The sequence below is a fragment of the Prionailurus bengalensis genome, chromosome A2, assembly GCF_016509475.1.
Source record: "Prionailurus bengalensis isolate Pbe53 chromosome A2, Fcat_Pben_1.1_paternal_pri, whole genome shotgun sequence".
NCBI classification, from domain to species: domain Eukaryota; kingdom Metazoa; phylum Chordata; class Mammalia; order Carnivora; family Felidae; genus Prionailurus; species Prionailurus bengalensis.
Genome location: NC_057348.1, coordinates 138224184 through 138248354, shown reverse-complemented (window position 1 = coordinate 138248354; position 24171 = coordinate 138224184). Strand labels below are relative to the sequence as shown.

The 24171-nt window shown below is 37.0% G+C and overlaps 1 protein-coding gene across 4 annotated transcripts in view; it reads right to left on the bottom strand.

Annotated features, from left to right (window-relative positions):
• Positions 1-24171, bottom strand: part of CPED1 (cadherin like and PC-esterase domain containing 1) — a 272086-nt gene that overhangs the window by 201912 nt on the left and 46003 nt on the right. For all 4 annotated transcript variants that reach the window (XM_043589341.1, XM_043589342.1, XM_043589343.1 and 1 more), the window contains exons 3-4: positions 11928-12034; positions 6010-6085 (exon numbers count right to left, since the gene is read on the bottom strand). In XM_043589341.1, the coding sequence (XP_043445276.1) occupies positions 6010-6085; positions 11928-12034 (183 nt within the window). The remainder of the gene's footprint in view (positions 1-6009; positions 6086-11927; positions 12035-24171) is intronic.

Sequence of the window (24171 nt, the reverse complement as noted above, 5' to 3'; positions counted from 1 at the left end):
CTAAAAAGCAACAAAAAACATTAACCAGAACTCTGGGCCAACTAAAAGTTATGAAACCTTCTTTCCCCAAAAGGCAAAGCATTTAAATGCCAAGGTAAAAATAAATCTCTGTGCTAGCCAATAAAATCCCATGGATTTGTGACTTTTAAAGTGAGTCACAAGTCTAATGGCAGGTACATTCAGTTTGACTATGGAACGGAACAGACTGTGTTAGTCTTACATGCTGTCTTCAATTACTCCTCTACCTCTGGCCCAAACTCTGTCCTGCCACATGTGCAGGGTTCCAGCTACATCCACCCAGATGATCTTCTCTCCTCTCTTAGCATCCCTGTCTCTGCCTACTGCTTAAGATAAAGCCCAGGACAGCATGTTTGAATGAAAAAAAAGGTATAGCAGAATCATGGAATCTCAGCATTATTATTCATTGCCAAACATTGTATTTTCATAGGCAAGAAAACCGAAGCACAACTCGGCTTTAAGTCTTGCTCAGAAGTATACACTGATTAAGCTTCAGAGCTAGAATTTGTCCGGTATTCTCTGAAACTGTTGGGAGATACTTCTCCATGCATCTTTCACATTTCTGTACATTTTGCGAACAGAGGCACTGATTATCTTTGTCCTGAACTATCTTTTCAAAGATATTTATATAGTAGATAGAATTGAAAGATAGAGATGGTGTCTCACTCTGGAAAAAAGAGAAGGTTTTGTCCAGTATAACAAAAATAATATCTCTCTCTGGAGCAAAGGGCAGGCATCCTCACTGCCCATTATAAAACATTCAAACTCCCCTAAGCTCAGAGCTGCTCTACTGAAACGCGAACCACTAAGTATACAAGTGTCACCTAGCTCTCTTCACATCACCCTGTGGGAACTGGGATTCAGTGAACCAGTGCAAATGCTGCTAGTCTGCCTACTGCTATTGCTGTAAATAATAAAGTCGTTTGTCTCTGACCCAGGAGTCTCATGTCTTTTGCCAGTGCTTGGGAAACAGTGACAGGCTGACTTGTGAACTTGGAAATAGGGGGAAATCTCAGACCCTTCACAGTTTTTGCCAGAAACATAAAATCAGAGTGATAATCAATCATATAAAGAGAAAAAATATTAAATACTGTGAGGTGTGTTGTTTGATTTTTTGCATCTAGGATGACCCATTTACCATTACTTGAGCATTATGTGTCAGGTATAATATATAATATGCTTTATTATTCAAATCAAATTATACACACACACATAGATAACAGGAACTACTATATTTTTTAAATTAAACTTATGAAATGGGTTTCATTATCCTCACTTTATAGATTAAAAAGCAAACAAACAACAAAAAATGAACGACCTCTGAATCACAGAGCTAATAGTTGGCAGAGTTAAATCTCTGGTGTCACAAATTTGTGTTTTGTCTACCTCCAAAGGAAACAGCCTAAAACAGCACAGGACATTTTGGCTTTAAGTAAAATGGCTAAATTATAAAGTAGTTTGTTTAGTTTCACTATCTTACCTCTTTAATAGTAGTGTATATTTAGGTACTGACATAGACATGTTGTTATCTAATCTATTCAATATTAAATATTCAGTATTGACAACAAATAGAATGTTTTCAGTCTTGTGAATACAGGGTTTATACTACATACTGTATATTCATAGCAACAGTCTATAACAAAAGCTATTGATTATAAAGTTTAAGTCAGAAAGTAATGCTGTGAACTTACATGCTGTCCTTTAAAGCTACACATCTAAGAAAATTATCTTCAGCTAAAGAAAGATAACATGATAGGAGAAATAATTTTACTTAAAAGGCTATATATTCCATGAAATTACCCTGTTAGTCACAGAGATAAATAGAAAACTAAAACACTAGATGTCGTAGTGAAAGGACTACATATTTCTAGAGCCTATAGATGTTCTTGAGGAAAAAGTAATATTTAAAGCAAATGGAGACAGTTAAAAACCTCTTAATTGTAGGGCACCTGGGTGACTCAGTTGGTTAAGAGTCTGAACTTGGCTCAGGTCATGATCTCACAGTTCATGAGTTTGAGCTCCACATCAGGCTTTGTGCTTGCTGATAGTTCAAAGCCTGGAGCCTGCTTTGAATTCTGTGTCTCCCTCTCTGTCTCTGCTCCTCCCCCACTCATGCTCTATCTCTCTCTGTCTCTCAACAATAAAAAAAAAAAAACTTCTTAATTGTATGGAAGCAAAATATAAAATATAAACTTGTGTAAGAGTTGTTTGGCAAGTGTTTTTAAAGTGATAACTAATTTCTGGGTATAAATGAGCTTTTAGTCCTATGATTCTACATGTTCTGCTAACTCCAATGCTAAAGAAACTTAATGTTTTTTAGTTAATGTTTTATTTATTGAGAGAGAGAATGTGAGCAGGGAAGGGGCAGAGAGAAAGGGGACAGAGGATCTGAAGTGGGCTCTGCCTGATGCAGTGCTCAAACTCACGAACCATGAGATCAAGACCTGAGCCAAAGTCGGACACTCAACTGACTGAGCCACCCAGGCGCCCCAAGAAACTTAATATTTTGAATCTATCATTTTGAAATGTGACTAGTCCAGAATTGTACCTACAAATGTATGGCCAACTAATCTTTGAAAAAGCAGGAAAGAGTATCCAATGGAAAAAAGACAGTCTTTTTAACAAATGGTGCTGGGAGAACTGGACAGCAACATGCAAAAGAATGAAACTGGACCACCTTCTTACACCATACACAAAAATAAACTCAAAATGCATGAAAGACCTAAATGTGAGACAGGTAACCATCACAATCCTAGAGGAGAAAACAGTCAACAACCTCTTTGACTTCAGCCACAGCAACTTCTTACTCGACACGTCTCCAAAAGCAAGAGAAATAAAAGCAAAAATGAACTATTGGGACCTCATCAAGATGAAAATCTTCTCACGACAAAGGAAACAATCAACAAAACTAAAAGGCAACCGACAGAATGGGAGAACATACTTGCAAATGACAAAATCTATAAAGAATTTACCAAACTCAACAACCACCCCCAAAATAATAATAATAATCCAGTGAAGAAATGGATAGAAGACATGAATAGACAATTTTTCAAAGAAGACATCCAGATGACTAATAAGCATATGAAAAAATGCTCAACATTGCTCACCAGCAGGGAAATACATATCAAAACCACATTTAGATACCACCTCATACAGGTCAGAGTGGCTAAAATTAACAACTCAGGAAATAATAGATGTTGGTGAGAATATGGAGAAAGGGGAACCTTCTTGCACTTTTGGTGGGAATGCAAACTGGTGCAGCCACTCTAGGAAACAGTGTGGAGTTTCCTCAAAAAAATTAAAAATAGAATTACCCTATGACCCAGCAATAGCACTACTAGGAATTTATCCAAAGGATACAGGAGCTCTGATTCATAGGGGCACATGTACCCCAATGTTTACAGCAGCACTATCAATAAGAGCCAAATTATGGAAAGAGCCCAAATGTCCATCAACTGATGAATGGATAAAGAAGATGTGGTTTATATATACAATGGAATACTACTTGGCAATGAAAAAGAATGAAATCTTGCCATTTGCAGCAACATGGATGGAACTGGAGGGTACTATGCTAGGGTGAGATAAGTCTGTCAGAGAAAGACCAATATCATGTTTTCACTCATAATGTGGAATGTGAGAAACTTAACAGAAGACCATGGAGGAAGGGAAGGGAAAAACATAGTTATAAACAGAGAGGGAGGCAAACCATATGAGACTCTTAAATACAGAGAACAAACTGAGGGTTGCTGTAGGGGGAGGTGAAAATGGGTGATGGCCATTGAGGAGGGCACTTATGGGATGGGCAATGGGTGTTGTATGTAAGTGATGAATCACGGGATTCTACTCCCAAAGCCAAGAGCACATGTATACACTATATGCTAGCTAACTTGACAATAAATTATATTTTTTTAAAAAAAGGAAATGTAAGTAGCAACAAAGAAAAACATACTTTAATAATATGTAGGCTCTGTTAAAAATATAAACAAATTTTTTTTTCAAATTCCCTAAAGGATTCCTAGATACTTCCTAATAATATATTAATGGAAATAATTACTTTACTTGCATCTCACAAAAACATTACATTTTTTAAAATAAAATAAAAACTACCCAGCTGAAGTTTACGGAAACAAAATAAAACTTAGAGATTATGGAGGCAGTTACAATTGCCACATAAAACAATAACTATAAAACCAAGTTTATGCGACTTATTTATCTTAGGCAAGTATCTTAAATTGAAAGTTGAATTTTTGATTCATTTTTACTACATTTTAATCCTTAATAAATGACAGCAGAAGACTAGTCTTTACAATGGGACATACCAATGTGGCTTATCTTTGGTATGGAAGCAGAAACCCCATGGAAAACCCAATGGGATAAGATATCAGTTTTCTGATTCCACCAGAACACAAATTAAATTTTTAAAAATAGAATTGAAGCTACGCAGTTCTAAATTTTAATTACATAGTGAAATACTTTCTAGGGGCATAAGCTGTATAGCATGAAATAGGTTTTAAACAAGAAATTTGAGAAACCCTTTCACTGATGGGTTTTAAAGTAAGCTATAATTTGATCTATGAAGACTCATAGACCATCTGATTTTTCTTTCACCCTGGGAATCTATGAGGAAAAGATATGTTAATTTTTGTCCCAAATTACTAATGTTGTCAAGGCATAGAATTTACTCATTCAGTATCCTGTGTAAAACAGGCAAATTCAGGGAATTAAAAAAAAAAAGGAAATAGATTTATTGAGATCAGAATTAATCATGAAGAAATACATATATTTTTAAAACCTCAAGTTTTATATAATTAAGAAGTATTATAATAATTGCTTTTAAAATAAAACAAGAAAGAAGACATCCGGATTCCAACAGGCACATGAAAAGATGCTCAACATCGCTCCTCATCAGGGATATACAAATCAAAACCACACTCAGATATCACCTCACGCCAGTCAGAGTGGCCAAAATGAACAAATCAGGAGACTAGATGCTGGAGAGGATGTGGAGAAACGGGAACCCTCTTGCACTGTTGGTGGGAATGCAAATTGGTGCAGCCACTCTGGAAAACAGTGTGGAGGTTCCTCAGAAAATTAAAAATAGACCTACCCTATGACCCAGCAATAGCACTGCTAGGAATTTACCCAAGGGATACAGGAGTACTGATGCATAGGGGCACTTGTACCCCAATGTTTATAGCAGCACTCTCAACAATAGCCAAATTATGGAAAGAGCCTAAATGTCCATCAACTGATGAATGGATAAAGAAATTGTGGTTTATATACACAATGGAGTACTACGTGGCAATGAGAAAGAATGAAATATGGCCCTTTGCAGCAACGTGGATGGAACTGGAGAGTGTGATGCTAAGTGAAATAAGCCATACAGAGAAAGACAGATACTATATGTTTTCACTCTTATGTGGATCCTGAGAAACTTAACAGAAACCCATGGGGGAGGGGAAGGAAAAAAAAAAAAAGAGGTTAGAGTGGGAGACAGCCAAAGCATAAGAGACTGTTAAAAACTGAGAACAAACTGAGGGTTGATGGGGGGTGGGAGGGAGGGGAGGGTGGGTGATGGGTATTGAGGAGGGCACCTTTTGGGATGAGCACTGGGTGTTGTATGGAAACCAATTTGACAATAAATTTCATATATTGAAAAAAAAATAAAAGTGGGTTTTAAAAATAAAAAAATAAAAAAAAAATAAAATAAAACAAGAATGATTTTAAAGAAAAACACAAAGGAAGAAGGGAATATTCACCTTAAAAGTTAGAAGGCAAAACTAAAAGAAAGAATACCAACGTTGTGTTTGTATTCCTTTTTATCAGGGTCTCCCCATGGGCAAAAACCTTGTGGATTCTGGAAGATTTGTGATAGTGAAATGATAGACAGAGGAGCTAAATATATGGATCTGAGATCTCATTATTTGGTATCTGCTAAAGCAGGCTACATATCTCACATGTTTATGCATAAGGAGGCAAACTAAAGATTACCTGGAAATCTTCTAATTATTTGACATAATCCTTCTTTACTGCAAAGCTGATGCTGTATTTCTGGTAATATGTTTACCTGCAAGGAATGAAAAAGCTTCTAGTGAGTTAGGCATTCATAAATGCTAAAGCAAAGAAAATGCAAAAACTCACAGGGTATAGACGTGAACTACTGTGTACTCCATCCACACCCTACCTTCAAATCTCTGAAAGTCAACATTTAAATCCAGAATAATAAAATGGTTTATTTGATAACATCAAACAAAAACTTGCCCTTAGAAATTTGAGAATATTTTTGAAAACCTTGATATATTTCGAAACCATGATCTGTGCTAAAACTAAAAGGAAATAGATACATTCTTATGGTAAACAGAATAACACAAATAACTTGACAGTTGCAAATTTTGCTTTGGCAGAAAATAGCACCAACCATACCTCAAAGTCAACTAAACTCTGAAGTTCCAAAGGCCCTCGCTGATTTAAATCACAGACATTTAGTGGGAAATTCAGTGCTAATCCTGTTTCAAAATTTAATATGTAATCTTCCCTTCATATTGAAGGGCATTATTGCTTCCAGATATAAAATCCAGTCACTGAAAAATTCTATTCTTAAAAAAAAATTGTTCTTAGAAAGCTTCATAGAAGTTATCATAAATTCAAATATACGTTTTAACTTATAAAGAAAAGACACAGACAAGCTTAATCTGTCCTTCTCTTCTGAATTCATAGACTGATTATCTAGGTATTATCAACTAAATTCCAAAAATAATGCCTCAAATGGCAAAGCCTTGTTAAAACCAACAGAAAGAGATCAGGGTAAATTAGCTTGAAAATCAGGTTCATTTTTGTGAAATTATTGAATACTTTCCAACTCACTCTAATCAAGTATTGTAGTTTCTCTGCTGTGTTCTACTGACAAGGCTATATGAAAATAACTCAGCTGCAGTTGGAGAACCAGAAACATGAGTTACAGTCCTACTTAGGACAGTTAACAGAATCGTAACTTTGAGCACATCACTTTTGCTTCTCATTTTCAATTTCTACATTTGTAAAATAAAGCACATAGAGCTTTTGGTCTCTGAGTTCCACTGCTTCTCTAAGATTTTTAGGAAGTAGTAATTCAATCATCAGTTGTAGTTTTACAAAGAAATGATTCTCTTAAAGTGCTTTGAAATAGTGTGTTGATTAAACATCCTCCAACCCTTTGATGGGGGCCGGGAAAATGGGAGATGTGCATTGAGGAAGGCACTTGTTGGGATGGGCACTGGGTGTTGTATGTACGTGATGAATCAGAGAACAGACTTCTGAAGCCAAGACTACACTGTATGTCAGCTAACTTGACAACAAATTAAAAACAAAACAAAAAGCAAAAAACATTCTCCAACTCCTGCAATCCCGTTAACTCTATTCATTTATTCAGCAAACAGTAAACTTCAGCCCACGTTGTGTATAAATGAAGCCAGGGCTTCAGCAGAACCAGCTCCTGTGAATCTGCAGGAACAACATTGTTAAATACTCGAGTTTGAAAGTCTCCAAAGATAACAAAGTCTGAGTCACTTACATTCTTAGGGCACAGGGCGTGGGGGCAAAGGCTAGAAGTATAGTACACTTCAGATTTTAGGCATGTCTACTTTCTCAAATTTAAAAATGATAAGGTTCAGAGACTAAAAGTGGAAAACAAGGAAGGGTTTTCAGAAAGTCCTTAAGGTCATAATTCAGACTTCCTAAGAAAGGCTGGAGGGAAGAAGCAGACTACTGCAAAAGTATGGAGAAACTATAATAAAGGTTTTTTGTTTGTTTGTTTTAGATTTTTGTTTGTTAAAGATAATAGACAGAAGGAGTTTTCAAATTAGATCGTCAAAAGCTTTAAAGGTCAATACACTTGAACCATTTTCCCCACCCCAGGCAAAATCACTCAGTTGCTAATGACTAAATAGAAACTTTAATAGAAGGACCCAGAAAGAAAAGTAGCTTTAAGTATCATTTTTTTAAATGCTTATTTATTTTTGAGAGAGAGTGTGTGCGTGGAGAAGGGGCAGAGAGAGAAGGAGACACAGATTCCGCAGCAGGCTCCAGGTTCTGAGCTGGCAGCACAGAGCCCCATGCAGGTTCAAACCCAAGAACCATGAGATCATGACCTGAGCCGAAGTCGGAGGTTTAACTGACTGAGCCACCCAGGGTGAGTAGGTAAGTATCATTAAAGGTTATGTATTGACAAGGTCCAGATTAAAACTTTCTTGCACTTTGTGAAGAGCTCACAGCAAAAGTGCTGTTATGCCAGATGGTCAGCACTGGTATATCCTGGATGAGCTGTCCCATCCTTTACAAATTGAAAGAAGAGTCCCAGTCAATGGGCAACCATAACTGAACTAATGGGCCAGAAGAATTTGCAAAGATGCTGCAAAGACATAGTACAGCTTGCATAGATTTCAGACACAAGTGCAGGTTGTTGGGTCTTATCAGAGAGGTGACTTTCTATATGAGACCTTCAGTCAGAAGAATGAACTGACCCAGGATCAGCAAAGCATTCGCTTCAAGAAAGCAGAGCCAAGCCAAGGGAAGCAACTGCTCCCAGGCTTCCGCTTTCTACTTTCCCTTCCTCCTCCCAGTGACCTCTTCCGTGTTCCCTCCTCCAAAGCACATCTTTAGAATGCACAGTCTCAGCAGATGACATAACCGAGGTGACACGTGACACCAGAAATACCATTTCCGTTTGACTCTGTGTAATAGCACCAACCTGGGCAGTTAAACCGAATGACTTGGCACAAAGAAAGAAACGTATTCAAAGGCTATGGGTCATATAGCTATAACAAATCAACTATATTACATGTATTCCATGTATTTTTATTGTTAAACCTAATAACGCTCTTCTATATCCTCATGCTTGGTTTTTATTTTTTTTATGTGCATCATAAAATATGTAAGATTTCCATCATTGTCAAAAGGAACATCATCAATGACATTTTATTTGGATTAGCTGACTTCAACCCCACCAGAGTGGTACATTTGTTACTCTTAAAGAGTCTACACTGTACATCATTATCACCCTAATAATTATTTTCAATATTCACTGATTTTGCATTGGGTTTGAATGCTTTACGTACACTTATATGTGTGTGTATGTTTTATATAAGCTGCTATTTTTCTTGACATAAAACCTTCCATATCTTTGAAAGGGTTAGAATACATAAGGGAAATGATAAAGATAATGATGTTTGGGCCCTGGGATATTTCTGAGATCAAACTGAGAAAAAGAAAATGTGCATTTAGAAAGATTTCAATCCCCACATACCTTCCACAATCCTAATCTGTGAGTATTCCACATGTAAATTGTTTCTATTACAGATTATGAGAAGCAAAAGTAAAAAAAAAATCATTCTTATTTTGAGACATAGTTCAATTAATATGAACAACAGTATATCAATTATAAACATTTAGAACGTGTTTATAAACTAAAACTAAAACTACAGTAATACGATTAACTCATTAAGGAGAGACATTTGAGTTGGACTATTTATAACTACAAAGTGTGGAAGAAAGAACCCAGGGGAAAAAATTGGGACGGGTCATTCATGAATACCGAGAGTAACGCAAACTTCACAGCAAAATCTTTTTCTTCTCTTTCTCTTCATTAGGTCGGTACAAACAGTCTCTATTTTATCAGAACTCAGATGTTCTCTGGAAGCTGTTCAGTATCATTCACAAGGAAGAGAACTAATGACAAGAAGAGCCATTATCCCCTTGTCTCTCCCATGCAATTATCATTCCATCAAATTCATCTGAAAATGTGTTCAAATGTTTTATAATAAGAGCCATTTCAGTATTTCTCAGTGCTCCGGGTACTAAAAACAGCATACTGTTTTAGGGACTGCTAATCCTACAAACATTTAGAGCTAGAAATGAATCCCTCTGCTCTTGAAACAGTAGAACCTTTCTGTTAAAGGTGAAATACAGTCCCAGTTACTAAACTTAGCGTTACCCCAAATAGTGGACCTCACTTCACTTTCTGCATCACATGGACCAATACAGTTTTAAAATCATGTTACTCTCCTTCTGACTAGAGAGACTCCAGGCCACTCATTTTTTATAACAAATCTTATGATCACTTTCATTAAGCACTTAGATTCCAAAGCTCTCATGTGATTAGTAATCCTAATTTGAGCAGAGGCCCTTTTCATTGTTCATCTAAGAATCCCAACAAATCTGAAGCAACTTCTGTTTTGAATATTTATGTTTACATAAATAAGTCATGGTTCATAAAGCTTCAAATTATTCATGCTCCAAAGTGACAGTTATCTAATATGTATCATTTAGAACTTATGCATTCTTTAAGAATCTTCATGAGAATAGGCTGTAAATGCTGTCTTAAATATTTATTTAGAAAAATTTTATAGTGATGTAGTTAGGAAGACAAAATTTGTAGTCAAACTCCCTGAGTTTGAATCCTGGTTGCTTCATTTATTATCTATGTGGACTTAGGAAATTCTCTTAATTTTTCTGTGCTTCAGTCTCCTATGTGTAAAGAATGAGCATAAATATGTGAACACTTGGAATGATGCGTGGCACCAACAGGAGGCCTTGGCAAGAGTTTGGGGGGTAGTAAAGAGAGGTTGAGTACTCATCTCCCTGACTTCTTCTCTGCAGGCTTATGATTTGGCAATGGCTACATTCCCCTACTTTATAGCTCCTTTCCAGTGACCCCTCTTTTTTGGCTCCAGCTCTCATTAGGCTTTGCTAACCATTCCCTCTATAAACCCTTCTTCAGACCAAGGGTGGTAAAACTTTATGATGCTGCTGGTCCCTGGGTGCCTCTAATCTTTTGTTTTGTTTTTTTTTTTCCCAATCTTTTTAATTACATTCTCTCTAATCTTGTTTCTCTTATCTTGGCAAAACCTCAGTAAATAGCTCTTTCATTGGTTTCCCTTCAGTTAAGTCCTTTCAAGTATGGAATTTGTCTCCTGCTTGGAGGTTGGCCAATACTCACAGGGAAGAAAACTGTAGGCTTTACCTTATAGTTGATGTAAAGCCATTCAAGATTTAAGTATGGGACTAACTAGGTTAGCTCAGAATTTTGTATTTTTTATCCTGATAACTTTGGGCAGGATGGATTTCAGGGGCAGAACACTTGCTTCAGAAAAAGCGGTAAAGAGGATTCTGTAATAACCTGGTAAGATGTGGTGACTATCTTGCCAGAATAAAAGTAGTGAGCATGGATATTTGAGAAATAATATACTTGAGAAGTATTTAGGAGTTAAATTCCTTAGCACTAGTAATTGATAGAATGTAGACCACAAAGGAGAGGAAGGGATCAGAGGTGAAGGCCAGATTTCCACCTTAGGGAGTGACAGTGATTGCTCATGCTTGTGACCAATATAACAGAAGTTCTGCAGAGCTACTGAATGCAAGAGTAGAAGTGGATTTACTGGGGAACATACGAGTGAGTTTTCCCCATGGTGACTCTGAGGTGTCTGTGTGATATAAAAGTGATGTTCAGCAGGCGTTATACACACGAGCCTGATGCCAGAGAAAGTGCTTGAATTTTAGATGTACTTTTGGGAATCATCAACAACCTTGGGAGTGGTGTTGAGGAACACAGGAATCTAAAGTACGAGCAGACAAAAGGTGGCTATGAAGAAAACAGAGAAGGAATGGCCAAAGATGGAAAAGAAGAGCAAAAATAATGTTCTCGGCCCAAAGGCCAATGGAGTCAGGAGTTACAAGGAGGAAGGACTTATCAAGATTGTCAACTGCAGATATATCAAATGATCAGTGTAGCTACTATAATGTTATTTCACTACTGAGAAATAGCTGTAAGTTTTGATGCTTTTTTCACATTAAAAAAATACTATGGACCAAGATATGCTGCTGTTAATATCCAAGGGCTGTTAAAATCTGTAACCATTTTGAAAAAAAAAATTTACCTTTTGATGTAAACCTAACTGGCACATGTCTTCCTTGGATATGCAAGGTTTTCCACCAGCTTTCCTAGAAGACAGGCAAATGAGCAGATCCCAAGAGCCCAAATCACCTAATGGCAAAAGAATATTGAAAAACAAATATTTTTTTATCAGATTTATGAAGGCACCATTCTTAGATTTAAGAATGCTATTACTTAAATTATAAAACACAAGTAACAATGATTCTGAATATGTTTAAAAGTCAATATTCAAAGTAACTGAAATTCAACTTTTCTAATTTAGAAACATTTTTATATTTACTATTGTATCTTAGGGAAAATTCAATTATCTAACGCAATGTCATAAAATTCCTAAAAGTCTAAAATTTAAATGTTTTAAGCCACTAATTTTATAAATTCACAAAGTCTTATTTGGAGATTGGGAGGAAAGATGGTTATAAAGTCTTTTAAGATAATAGACGATGGTTGCAAAATCAAATAATGATAAGAAGTCAAAACACAAATATTTTTGTTCTAGGCTTTGATATCACCATTACTTTTCGCAAATCTTAAACATCAGATATACTTTTATAAGATTTCTTCCAAAGAAAAAGTTGCAGTATACTGAAAATAAAATTCAATGAAAATTCTAAAAAACAGGTTTTGTCTAAAAGGAATTTGTGGTCTAGTTATCAACAGCAGAATTGAGCTCAAAATACAGAGTATAACATGGACTGAAGCAAATAATATTTCAGCTATTTACCAAGGACAAAGCCCTTTGCCAATAAGTCCTAGTAACTTGCCAAAATAATCTCAGAAGAGTACATTCTTGCATAATACTTGAACATTTGAAAATTAACATTTGTGTGTTATGAGTTTGTTTTCTCTTAGTCTCTCTGATTTATTTACATGTTTTTATCGACATGTCTTGCATATAATTGGTGCTTTAAAAATATTTGATAAATGAATGAATAACTAGCCCCAGTACAGAGTGGTAAACATGTTACTTCAAAGGCATATAGAATAGGTATCTCAAAAATAACCAGGCAAAAAAGAACACTAAAGAATGTATGAAAGGATTGATATTACTTGTGAAACTTCCTCCATTTTGGGTGGAAATCTACTTTTAAAAAAAATCAAGCAATTTCTGTACGCATGGCTTCTGGAGTTAAACAATTCTGAGATCATATTCCTTCGGTAACTATTTATGCCAGATCTCACAAGTCACCTCTTGCATTAGGTATTAGTGGCTTCTACAAAGCCTGAAAATAACCAGATCCTGTCTTTAAAAATTTCCCAAAAGAATTTCATACTTGAGGGGCGCTTGGATGGCTCAGTCAGTTAAGCATCTGACTTCAGCTCAGGTCATGATCTCGCAGTCTGAGTTCGAGTCTTGCGTCGGGCTCTGTGCTGACAGCTCAGAGCCTGGAGCCTGTTTCAGATTCTGTGTCTCCCTCTCTCTCTCTGTCCCTCCCCCACTCATGCTCTGTCTCTCTTGCTCTCAAATATAAATAAAACATAAAAAAAAAAGAATTTCTCACTTGAATGCATAATGCTTTCAAAGAAGGACTTTATGGGGAAAAAAAAAGATTGATAACGAAGACTGATATATGACAATTAGGAATGAAATTTCACTCTGCACTAATCAAGTCCTTTATCATTTGACAAGCTCTGTGCTGTCTGGGCTATTGATTCCTCTGTAATTGTCCTGTTCCTAGAAGAGAAACCTCTCTGCCAAACAAAAGGATCCAGACAATTGAACTCAAGTTAAGCTCTTGTCTCTTGTTGCGTGATGTATCTCAAGATGCTGGAATATAGTGCAATAGTTCAAAGGGACATGGAGAAATGATACAAGTGATTTGGGCATGAGAGAAATCTCTCCATCTAGTAGCCATTCGGCATTAGACTTGGAAGGTCCATGCATCCTCACTTTTTTTTTTAAATTTTTTTTTCAATATTTATTTATTTTTGGGACAGAGAGAGACAGAGCATGAACGGGGGAGGGGCAGAGAGAGAGGGAGACACAGAATCGGAAACAGGCTCCAGGCTCTGAGCCATCAGCCCAGAGCCTGACGCAGGGCTCGAACTCACGGACCGCAAGATCGTGACCTGGCTGAAGTCGGACGCTTAACTGACTGCGCCACCCAGGCGCCCCCATGCATCCTCACTTTGAAGGAAACTCTAAATGGATTTCTTGAGCCAAAACCAAATACTCTGTGATGATTCCAATACCTTATTTAAAATGTGCACCTGGCACTTTCAGCCAAAACCTTTTGATATGGATTCAAAAGGGAAAAAACAAAGATGGTTCCATTTTATATTATTTCTAGCCCAGGAAACACTAAAACCTAGAAGAAACATCCTGACATAATATACTCAACCAAATATTTTAAGAAGACAAGGATATGCAAAGAGAGGACTTCAAATCATGTACTGTATTGCAAAAATGAACTACTGGGACCTCATCAAAATAAAAAGCTTCTGCACAGTGAAGGAAACAATCAGCAAAACTAAAAGGGAACCGACAGAATGGGAGAAGATGTTTGCAAATGATATAACAGATAAAGGGTTAGTATCCAAAATCTATAAATAACTTATCAAACTCAACACCCAAAAAACAAATAATTCAGTGAAGAAATGGGCAAAAGACATGAATAGACACTTCTCTAAAGAAGACATCCAGATGACCGACACATGAAAAAATGCTCAACATCACTCATCATCAGGGAAATACAAATCAAAACCACAATGAGATACCACCTTACACCTGTCAGAATGGCTAACATTAACAAATGTTAGATGTTGGCAAGGATGTGGAGAAAGAGGATCTCTTTTTGCATTGTTGGTGGCAATGCAAGCTGGTGCAGCCACTCTGGAAAACCGTACGGAGGTTCCTCAAAAAACTAAAAATAGAACTACTCTATGACCCAGGAATTGCACTACTAGGCATTTATCCACAGGATACAGGTGTGCTGTTTCAAAGGGACACACGCACCCCCATGTTTATAGCAACACTATCAATAATAACCAAAGTATGGAAAGAGCCCAAATGTCCATTGATGGATGAATGGATAAAGAAAATGTGGTATATATAGGTATATATATATACAATGGAGTATTACTCGGCAGTCAAAAAGAATAAACTCTTGCCATTTGCAACTACATGGATGGAGCTGGAGAGTATTATGCTAAGTGAAATGAGTCAGTCAGAGAAAGACAAATATCATATGACTTCACTCATATGAGGACTTTAAGAGACAAAACAGATGAACATAAGGGAGGGGAAGCAAAAATAATATAAAAACAGGGGATGGGGACAAAACAGAAGAGACTCATAAATATGGAGAACAAACTGAGGGTTATGGGAGGGGTTGCAGAAGGGGGGATGGGCTAAATGGGTAAGGGGCACTAAGGAATCTACTCCTGAAATCACTGTTGCACTATATGCTAACTAATTTGAATGTAAATTTTAAAAAATAAAAAATTAAATTAAAAAAAAATCATGGACTGTATTGTTCAGGCATTAAAAACACAGTACATTTCATTTTCCTCCAAGTCTGATGCAAGCTCCCCTTCACTACCCAAGACATACACACAATTTCTGGATTTGATTAAGACATATATATTTAAGCCATAAATGTTTAAAATGGGAAGACATGTTTAAATAATTCAAAGTATTTAATTTATAAAGAACCTCCTATGAGCAGGACATTGTACTAGAATTATGAATGTAAACAGAAAAAAAAAAGTGGTCACTGACCTCGGCAATCTTTGAGAGACCTGAGCACTAAAAAGAATTTAGGATAACTTGTAAAGTGCTACAGTTTCTTGACATTCATAAGGGTTACCCCGTACCTCTCAAAAATATTTAATGAATATTTTAAATTTAAAATTAAAATTTCAAAAATATTTTATAGCACATATATTTCCTCTTAAAATGAAAGTAAAGTATAACCAAAAATTTCAAGTGATCTCTTCATATACTTCTTGCCTAATTCTTTGCCACCACAATCTGAAAAATGCTGATTGTTTCCACTCAAAATTCTTACGGATACCCTCCCTGACTCCTACCTCAAACTTCCTAAACTCTACCTCCTAGTTAAATCTTGAGTAGACCTTTTCACTTTCTCTTCATTTCCATCTCCAACCTTAAAAGTCAACACTGTCCCCTGATTCCCACAACCCTTTTTAAAGCAAAAGCTTTTATTTGTTGCATGAATGGCACTATGTACTCAAACTTGGTTTAAAAAACCCCCAAAGCCACACTGAAATCTGGAAATTGGGTACAGACATAAGCACATTCACCAGCTAAGTAAATCACATTCATGAGTCAACTTGGAACATTTGGGAAACAGATTTGTGCCTCAGCAAAATTACACATTGCAAGTATTGTGGAGCTTTGGGGCCATGCTCAACTAGCTGAAAGCATGAGCATTTAGTAGGCAAACGCCCAGGATGTACAACAGAGATTGTAGACTGCAGGCACACAGGGAGAGTCAAACGGCACATGGGGTGCATTTGGCCTGCACAATTTTTGTTTTGTTTTCATTTTAAATTTTAAGTATTTGCCAAAATGCAAATGTCAGCATAATTCATATAAAAGTCCAGATTTCTGCCTTCATTTGAAAACTTGGAGGCTGTGGTAATACTGGGTCCATATCCTATAAGGCGGCCACTGACTGGAGTGGAGTACAGCCTCCCGCATTTTCTCCAGTTTACCATGTGGGTCCCCCAGGCCCTAACTGCCTGGGCTGTGCCTCTAGTAGGCAAACCAGTCCTAGACCTGGCATAAAACACCGTGTGTCCATTTTGCATGAATTGCCCATTCAGCAAGTTGATGTTCCAGGCTTTAGCTTTCAGTGAATTAGAGTTGTTCATTAGGTAAACTGGTCTTGTTAAGATGACTGTGGGCAAATTGATATTTGGTCAGTTGGTCTTATAAGGATGTCTGAACACACCCTTTGATCTCCAGATCCGGCCATGCTCTCCCACAAGGTTGAGCAAGGTCATTTCAACTCCGGAGACATTTTATTGGCTGTGTTAAAGTTGGTAAGAATTGACATGTGGTCTCTTAAAGTAATTCTTTTTCTCAGGAGCCTGGAAAAATCAGGAGAGGCCTATGGAAATCTTTTTCACTCGTGTCTTCTCTCTCCAGTTGAACTGATAGAGTGACCCAGGTACCACTCCTAGGTGGGCCTGATCCCTTCTCTTTCTCACCCACGGTCTCTCTTTGGCCTCTTTTAAGACATTCAGCCTGTCTCAGGACTGTTGCCATAGTTAGAAGCAGCCCAAGACAGGCTGCTTCTTTTTTTTTTTTTTTTTTTTTTTGGCATTAGGGCAAACATTCTTTATGTTGGCCTTACTTGATGTACTTCTTCTGTCCCTAGAAGGTTGACATTAGAATGTAAGAGTGGAGAAGTCAGATGTGGATTTGAAAAAAAACAGGCAAAGCTGCCCTTGGCCAACCTGGATGGTGGTATCTTAGGTTTCCTTGGCAGACAGGACAGGAGACCTTTATGTGATTCAGCCTAGCTCCTTAGAATATTGCATTAGGATTTGGGTGCCAAAGCCACACTAATAAATAAATACATAAATAGTAGTAGTAGTAATGATATCAGCAGTACATCTTTCTTGACCACTTACAGTAAGCCAAGTACTGCTCCAAGTATTTGTGTTAATTCATTTATTCCACACAATATCCTCCCGGATATGATTATTCTGTTTTTGAAAAGCACAGTAAGGTTAAATAACTTGCTCAAACTCATCATCTAGTCATCTAGTTAGTGGTGGGAAGAGAATTCGAACACAGAAGTTTAGCTCTAAGGGTTCATAACCATTATACCATCATCATTTTAAAAACCAGGGAGGCAATAGAGAATACCTTATATATTTTAATTTATGCAGAACTTCTAACAACATTATGGGGTATAAGCAATTATTCCATACTCTTTATGAGGGAGGGTACTGAGACAAAGAGGAATTATATAGGTTTGGTATTTTTTCCAACTACTGTCCAGTGCATCTATTTTCCTTTGGGACCTCAGAGGGAAAAAGGAGTATAACAAGTATCTTGGGTATTCCTAGACCCTCACCCAGCAACAGTGCCCCCAAACATTATTAGCTACCACTGGTAATTGAGAAGTAAGTGCTTTGATCTTTAAAAGGAAGGAATATTCAACTGCACATGTACTCAGAAACCATAAATATTAACTTGGCTACCACCTACTTTTGAAAAGAAATCTCCAAAAGTTTCTTAGATTTTTAGATGATTAAAATGATTTCTTTTGCAGTCACAAAGCAGCCAGAGCAAGACTAGCTCCCAGATTAGACTAGCCAAGTCCATAAATAGAGAGGTCACAGGACATTGTTCTAGGAAAACAGGATGTGGATGTTCTGTTCTCCATCTGACAATCACAAAAACATGAAAAATCTATAGGCTTCTCCCCATAAACTGTGGAACAAAGTTGCTGATAATACCACACTATCATGCCTCCTAGTGTTGGCTCGGGTAGCAATGAAGACTCCCCGGACAATTTTGGGAGTTGTCTGGGTCCACATTTATTAATTCAGACGTAAACAACTACTGACTTTAGTTTTTATCTTTCTCTACTTGTTCTCGGGAACCAAGTAACATCTCAGTGTTAAAAGTAAGAGCTATTTTTAAAGGTTCTGTTCTTGTTTCTGTTTTAATCAAGCATCTGCCCTACGGAGCAAGGGCTGACTCTAGAATATTTCCAGTCCCTCATAGGCAGGCTGCCATGTAAAGCAAACAATCATTTCCTGGCTCACAAATGATCTCCCTCATTGATAGAGTCTACTAGATCAGTTACTCGATCCAGAGAACAACAGACAGCTCTGAGATATCATCATTCATATACATGCTGTTTATTCTCAAGGAATGACAATTTTTATTTTCTGGCACACTATATAAAAATCTCAGAATATTAAGTCTATTCCTGCTTTATTTTTCTTTACAGCATTTATCATCATCTGACAGATTATGTATCTCTTGTCTATTTATTTATTTATTGCCTGCCTCTTCCCCTTAGAATGTGAGCTCCATGAGGGGAGGACTGTGTCTATTTTGTTCACTGCTATATCCTTAGTATCTACAACAGTGGTTGCGATTTCGGAAACAGCTGCTATAGATTTGTGAGATGCATAGTGAATATAAAATTGAAGGTGAGCAACAGATCAACAATTAAAACTCAATCAAAAGCCAGTACATTGTAAAAGTTAAAAATGGAGGCAGTGAGGACAATTTTAAAGTAGTTTTACAAAGAGGACCTAAAGATATATTTCGGTTCTTAGTAAGGATGAGAGAAGTAAGCCTATGAAAATAAAATAACCATTCCTAGCATTTGAAGAAATTATAAAAACAAAGCAGATTCCTAGCACTTTACTTAGTGGAAACTTTTTTGTGAACACATACATCAAATTGAAGCAGAAAAGATTTATAAAGTCTGACTTGGAAAATAAACTTGTCCAAAAGCTTCCAAGATACATAGCTACAAAAGCCAAGCCTCATTTACTTATTCACAGTGTTAGACTATTATATTCCATAAGGATACAAGTACAGTGATTTCCTAAAATGTGTGGGGTTCTTTTTTTTTAGCATGAAATACACAAAATGTTTAATTTTAAATACATAATATTCCTTTATAATATAACATAAGAATATTTCATATATTCACAGTTCCATCTGTATACTCTTTTTCTGTTCACCACTAGACTGTGAGATTCTTGCTGAATAACAAAGTCTTATTTTCTTTGTACCCATCCTTTATCAGAATTAGTAAATAATGTGACATTTCATGAATACATTATCAACTTATTGATGAAAAATTAGATTCTATGCTTTATAACCCCGTAAGTTTGTTTGGATATAAATTAGCCACTGCAAATACCTGTATCTTTTCCTGAATCTTTCAAATTGCATTAACCAGTTCCTTTAACTGTATTCTTATACAGAACAGCAACCCAGGACCCATAGTAAAATTTATTCACAGCTGTTCTTTAAGGACAAAAACTATTCACGTTCTTGTATCTAACACAGATTATAGTAGACACTTAGATGTTTATTGGATTCAATATGGAAATTTTCAGAATTTAAGAGAAATTATATATACAGAATCTTTAGATCTTCAATAAATTATACAACATAGTCACAAAATCTAATTAAAGTTTCTTACCCCAAAAATCTGGTCATGGATCTTTGCTTATGCTACCTCTGGCTCCTTACCCTTTAAGGGCTGATGATAAAAACTTTGTGTTTTACCACAGAGAAACTCTAAGCCATTCTCCCCTGGGTTTTCTAAATCCACACTAGAAATCAAGCTTTCGTATTCTACTATCTACCCTCTTTCTGCCCCATGAGAGGTTGTGAAAATCAATGAGATCATTTCCGTGAGGAGTTTTGAGCTCCTGAAATTCTTCTGCTCTACTCATAAGCTTAAGAAACCAATATCATGCTTAAATTTTTGCAAAAGTTTAAGACTCCCGTTCTGAAGAAACTTGTCATAAAGAAGAGTTTGAAAGGATGGGGTTCCTGGGTGGCACAGCAAGTTAAGCCTCTGACTCTTGATTTTGGCTCACGTCATGATCTCACTGTTTGTGAGATCAAGCCCCACGTCAGGCTCTGTGTTGACAGTGTGGAGTCTGCTTGTGATTCTCTCTTCCCCCCTCTGCCTTTCACCCACATGCATGCATTCTCTCTCTCTCTCTCTCTCTCTCTCTCTCTCTCTCTCTCTCCCCCCCTCCCTCAAATAAACATTTTTTAAAAGAAGAGTTTTAAAGGAAATAGATCAGTATATTTCTATGAAATACATTCAAGAAATATTTACTTTAGAAGGCTTGCTGAAGTTCCTTCATATTTTTTTAATTAAAAAATTTTTTTTAATGTTTGTTTACTTTTGAGACAGAGAGAGACAGAGCGTGAGCAGGGGAGGGGCAGAGAGAGAGGGAGACAGAATCCAAAGCAGGATCCAGGCTCTGAGCCGTCAGCGCAGAGCCCAATGCGGGGCTTGAACTCATGAACCACAAGATCATGACCTGAGCCGAAGTTGGACGCTTAACCAACTGAGCCACCCAGGCGCCCCACATATTTTTAAAAATATTTTTAAAGATTTTCATGGCACTTCTGTAAGTGTGCTAGTGAAGTGTACTGAATGTGTGTTTAAACTTTCACCGCTTTCAAGACTGTTGTCTGTCTGGGATAAAACTCTCATAGCATTTTACCAATTTCTAAATGTCTGGAATCCTCACCAGCTTAGAAGACCTTAAAAGAATGAACAGTGCAGCAATTAAAAAAAATAAGACTACACCTAGTGCCTAGATACTGGTTTCTAACATCATTCTGCAATAAAAGGAACCATAGGTCCTTGAAGAAATGGCTTATTCAAGAGGCTGGAGTCATAAATACAGAAGCCGATACTAGAGCATCATTGCACCAGAAAGTAAGGAAGAGCTCAAAACAAATAATCAAACAAATGAAAACAATGATGGAAGTATGTGACAGGGACATGGGAACCAATGGTCAAAACTGGAGTGATTTCAGCAACAGAATAAGTAATATTGGATTACAACCGAAAGTATAAAGTAACTATCCATTAGTCCATGCTGATATAAACAAATTATCTGAATTAACAAATAAATGGGGATGAAGAGACAAACCATGTGAGTAGAAAAATACCAAATAATTTATGTAGCTACTCCAAACTCAAGGAGGTGGAGCACAACTTCCTGGTCCTTCTCTGGGAGCCGAACATAATGACATCCTTCCAAAGAGTACAGTATGGAAAGGGGAAGGAAAAGAGCGACAATGGAAAACCTGACAAACACTACCTCAGTCAAGGGATCAAGGTTAACACCAACAGCTATGAGGCAGGTTGATAATATATACCCTTGATACGAAGTGATGAGAATGATGTTTTACCTCTGTGGTCTTACTCCTGCAAACCATAATTCCAGTCTAATCATGGGGAAAACATCAGGCAAATCCCAGTAGAAAAGATCAAAGTACCTGACCAGTTCTCAGAGCTGCCAAGGTCATCAAAAACAGAAAGTTTGAGAAACTGTGAAGCCTAAGGGAAGCCTAAGGAGACATGATGGCTAAATGTAATGTGATATCCTGATGGGACTTCGGAACAGAAGAAGGACATTATGTAGAAAAACAAGAAAATCTGAATAAAATATGGACTTCAGTATTTAAAAAAGCAGAATAAATAAATCCTCCAGAGGAAATAAGATGATTATTAAGTATGTGGATGTAGACATAAACTAGACATAAACTCTCACATACTGATTACACATCTTCCTAAGGATTTTATACTCAGGATGTTGTATTACAAATCCAGTCAGCACTACAATGCTGAAAGTGAAAAGTTTTTATTTTTTTATGTGAGATGCATTCTCTGGTAATACAAACTCCAATGGTATTTAAAATATAGAGGACTGAACAAATAGATCAAGTTTGGGTTTTGAGAGCCTCCTGTTAATACATGCAGCTCTCCAAATTCCTCGCCTTTCTTTGCATTTGTTACTATTTCTCTCTAAAGTCAAATCCTTTGGTGATTTTATTTACATCCATTGCTTTAGCTATTGCTTCTTTGCATTGACTCCCAAAGTTACATTTCTCTACCTTTCTCATGTTTCAGAGAGGCATTTCCAGTTACATTCTAGAACAAATGCCTTGCTGAACAAGTACAAATCTGAACCCATTATCTCTGGCCAAAATCTTGTCCTTCCTTCCACTTTTCTTATTACCAAAGGTGTAGCCTCTCTTTCTCCCTCAGGCTGGAAAGCATTAGGTCGTCTTCAACTTGTACCTGTCTCTCAATCCCACATCCCATTCATTTCCAATTCCCATCTATTTTAAATTTGAACTTCTTAAATAACTTCCTGACTTTTCCAAATTCTACCACATTCCCTAAATCTAAGATTTCATCTTGTCTGCAAAGTCTCCTAGTCTCCCTACTTATAACTCTTTTTCCTTCTCTAGCCCACTTCCCCTCTACAGTCAGAGTCATCCTCTAGAAACATCTTATTGCCAGCCCATCGCAGATCAAGTTCCTTAGCAATACAACCTAGGCTCTTTACATCTGCCCTAACCTAGTCTTCTAGTCAATCTAGTCTTGTCAAGGCAGCCCCTGACTTCCTCTTCCACCACATCAACCCCTTGTTGGTCCCTGAGACTCCAAGCACTTACAGACCTGTGTGTCTCTGGCATGCAGCTCATGCAGTTGAACCTCTTCCTTCAAAAATCTACTTGAGAGCTCATTGTTACCTACCAAGTATTCTACTTGCACACCTGCCAAGATCCCCACACTCAGAATTGGCAACTTTTTCTGTTCTGGAATATTTTATTTGCAGAATATTTTATTACAGTTCTGGAATATTTTATTACAGTTAAACATGGGCACCCTTACTACTCAACAGTGGTCCTTGGCCCTACAACATTGTCATCAGCTGAAAGCTTGTTAGAAATGAAACATTTCATCCCCCAACTTAGACCTTACCAAATCAGAATTTGTCAATAACAGGATCCCCAGGTAACCTAAATGTGCCATAAATTTGAGAAGCACTCATATACAACTATACCCTATAGCTCCTTGAAAGGTCTCACTCATCTTTGAAATTCTGTCTGTCCCAACAATGCCAGCCTTAGCATCCTACCCTTCGTTCTTGTTTAATAACCATGTATTGAATATAACTTGAGTATCTAGTGTCAATAACTTGATGCCTGACTATAATGTCCTACTGGTAATACTTGTTATGAGGTTAGAGCTTTACATTAAGTTCTTTTTTAAATTTTTTAAAATGTTTATTTATTTTTGAGAGAGAAAGAGATAGAGCATTAGCTGGGGAGGCAGAGAGAGAGGGAGACACAGAATCTGAAGCAGGCTCCAGGCTCTAAGCTGTCAACACAGAGCCCAACACGGGGCTCGAACTCACAAACCACGGGATCATGACCTAAGCCAAGTTGGACACTTAACTGACTGAGCCACCCAGGCACCCACACATTGAGTTCTTTTATTACTTGAGTACTTGACATGAGTTTTTGACAGACATTCCTTATACTTAATTCCACATTATGGAACAGGAGGTTTTAGTGTATAATTAGCATTGTGACACTTCATTTAACCAAATATCATTTTTTCTTCCGGTTTTATTAAAAATCACTTTGCATGACTTCTTTAAAATGCAGTGAATGCAAGCTAGTCATGTCTGGTTTAACATTTTTTAATAAGGCACTGGGGACTATGAACAAT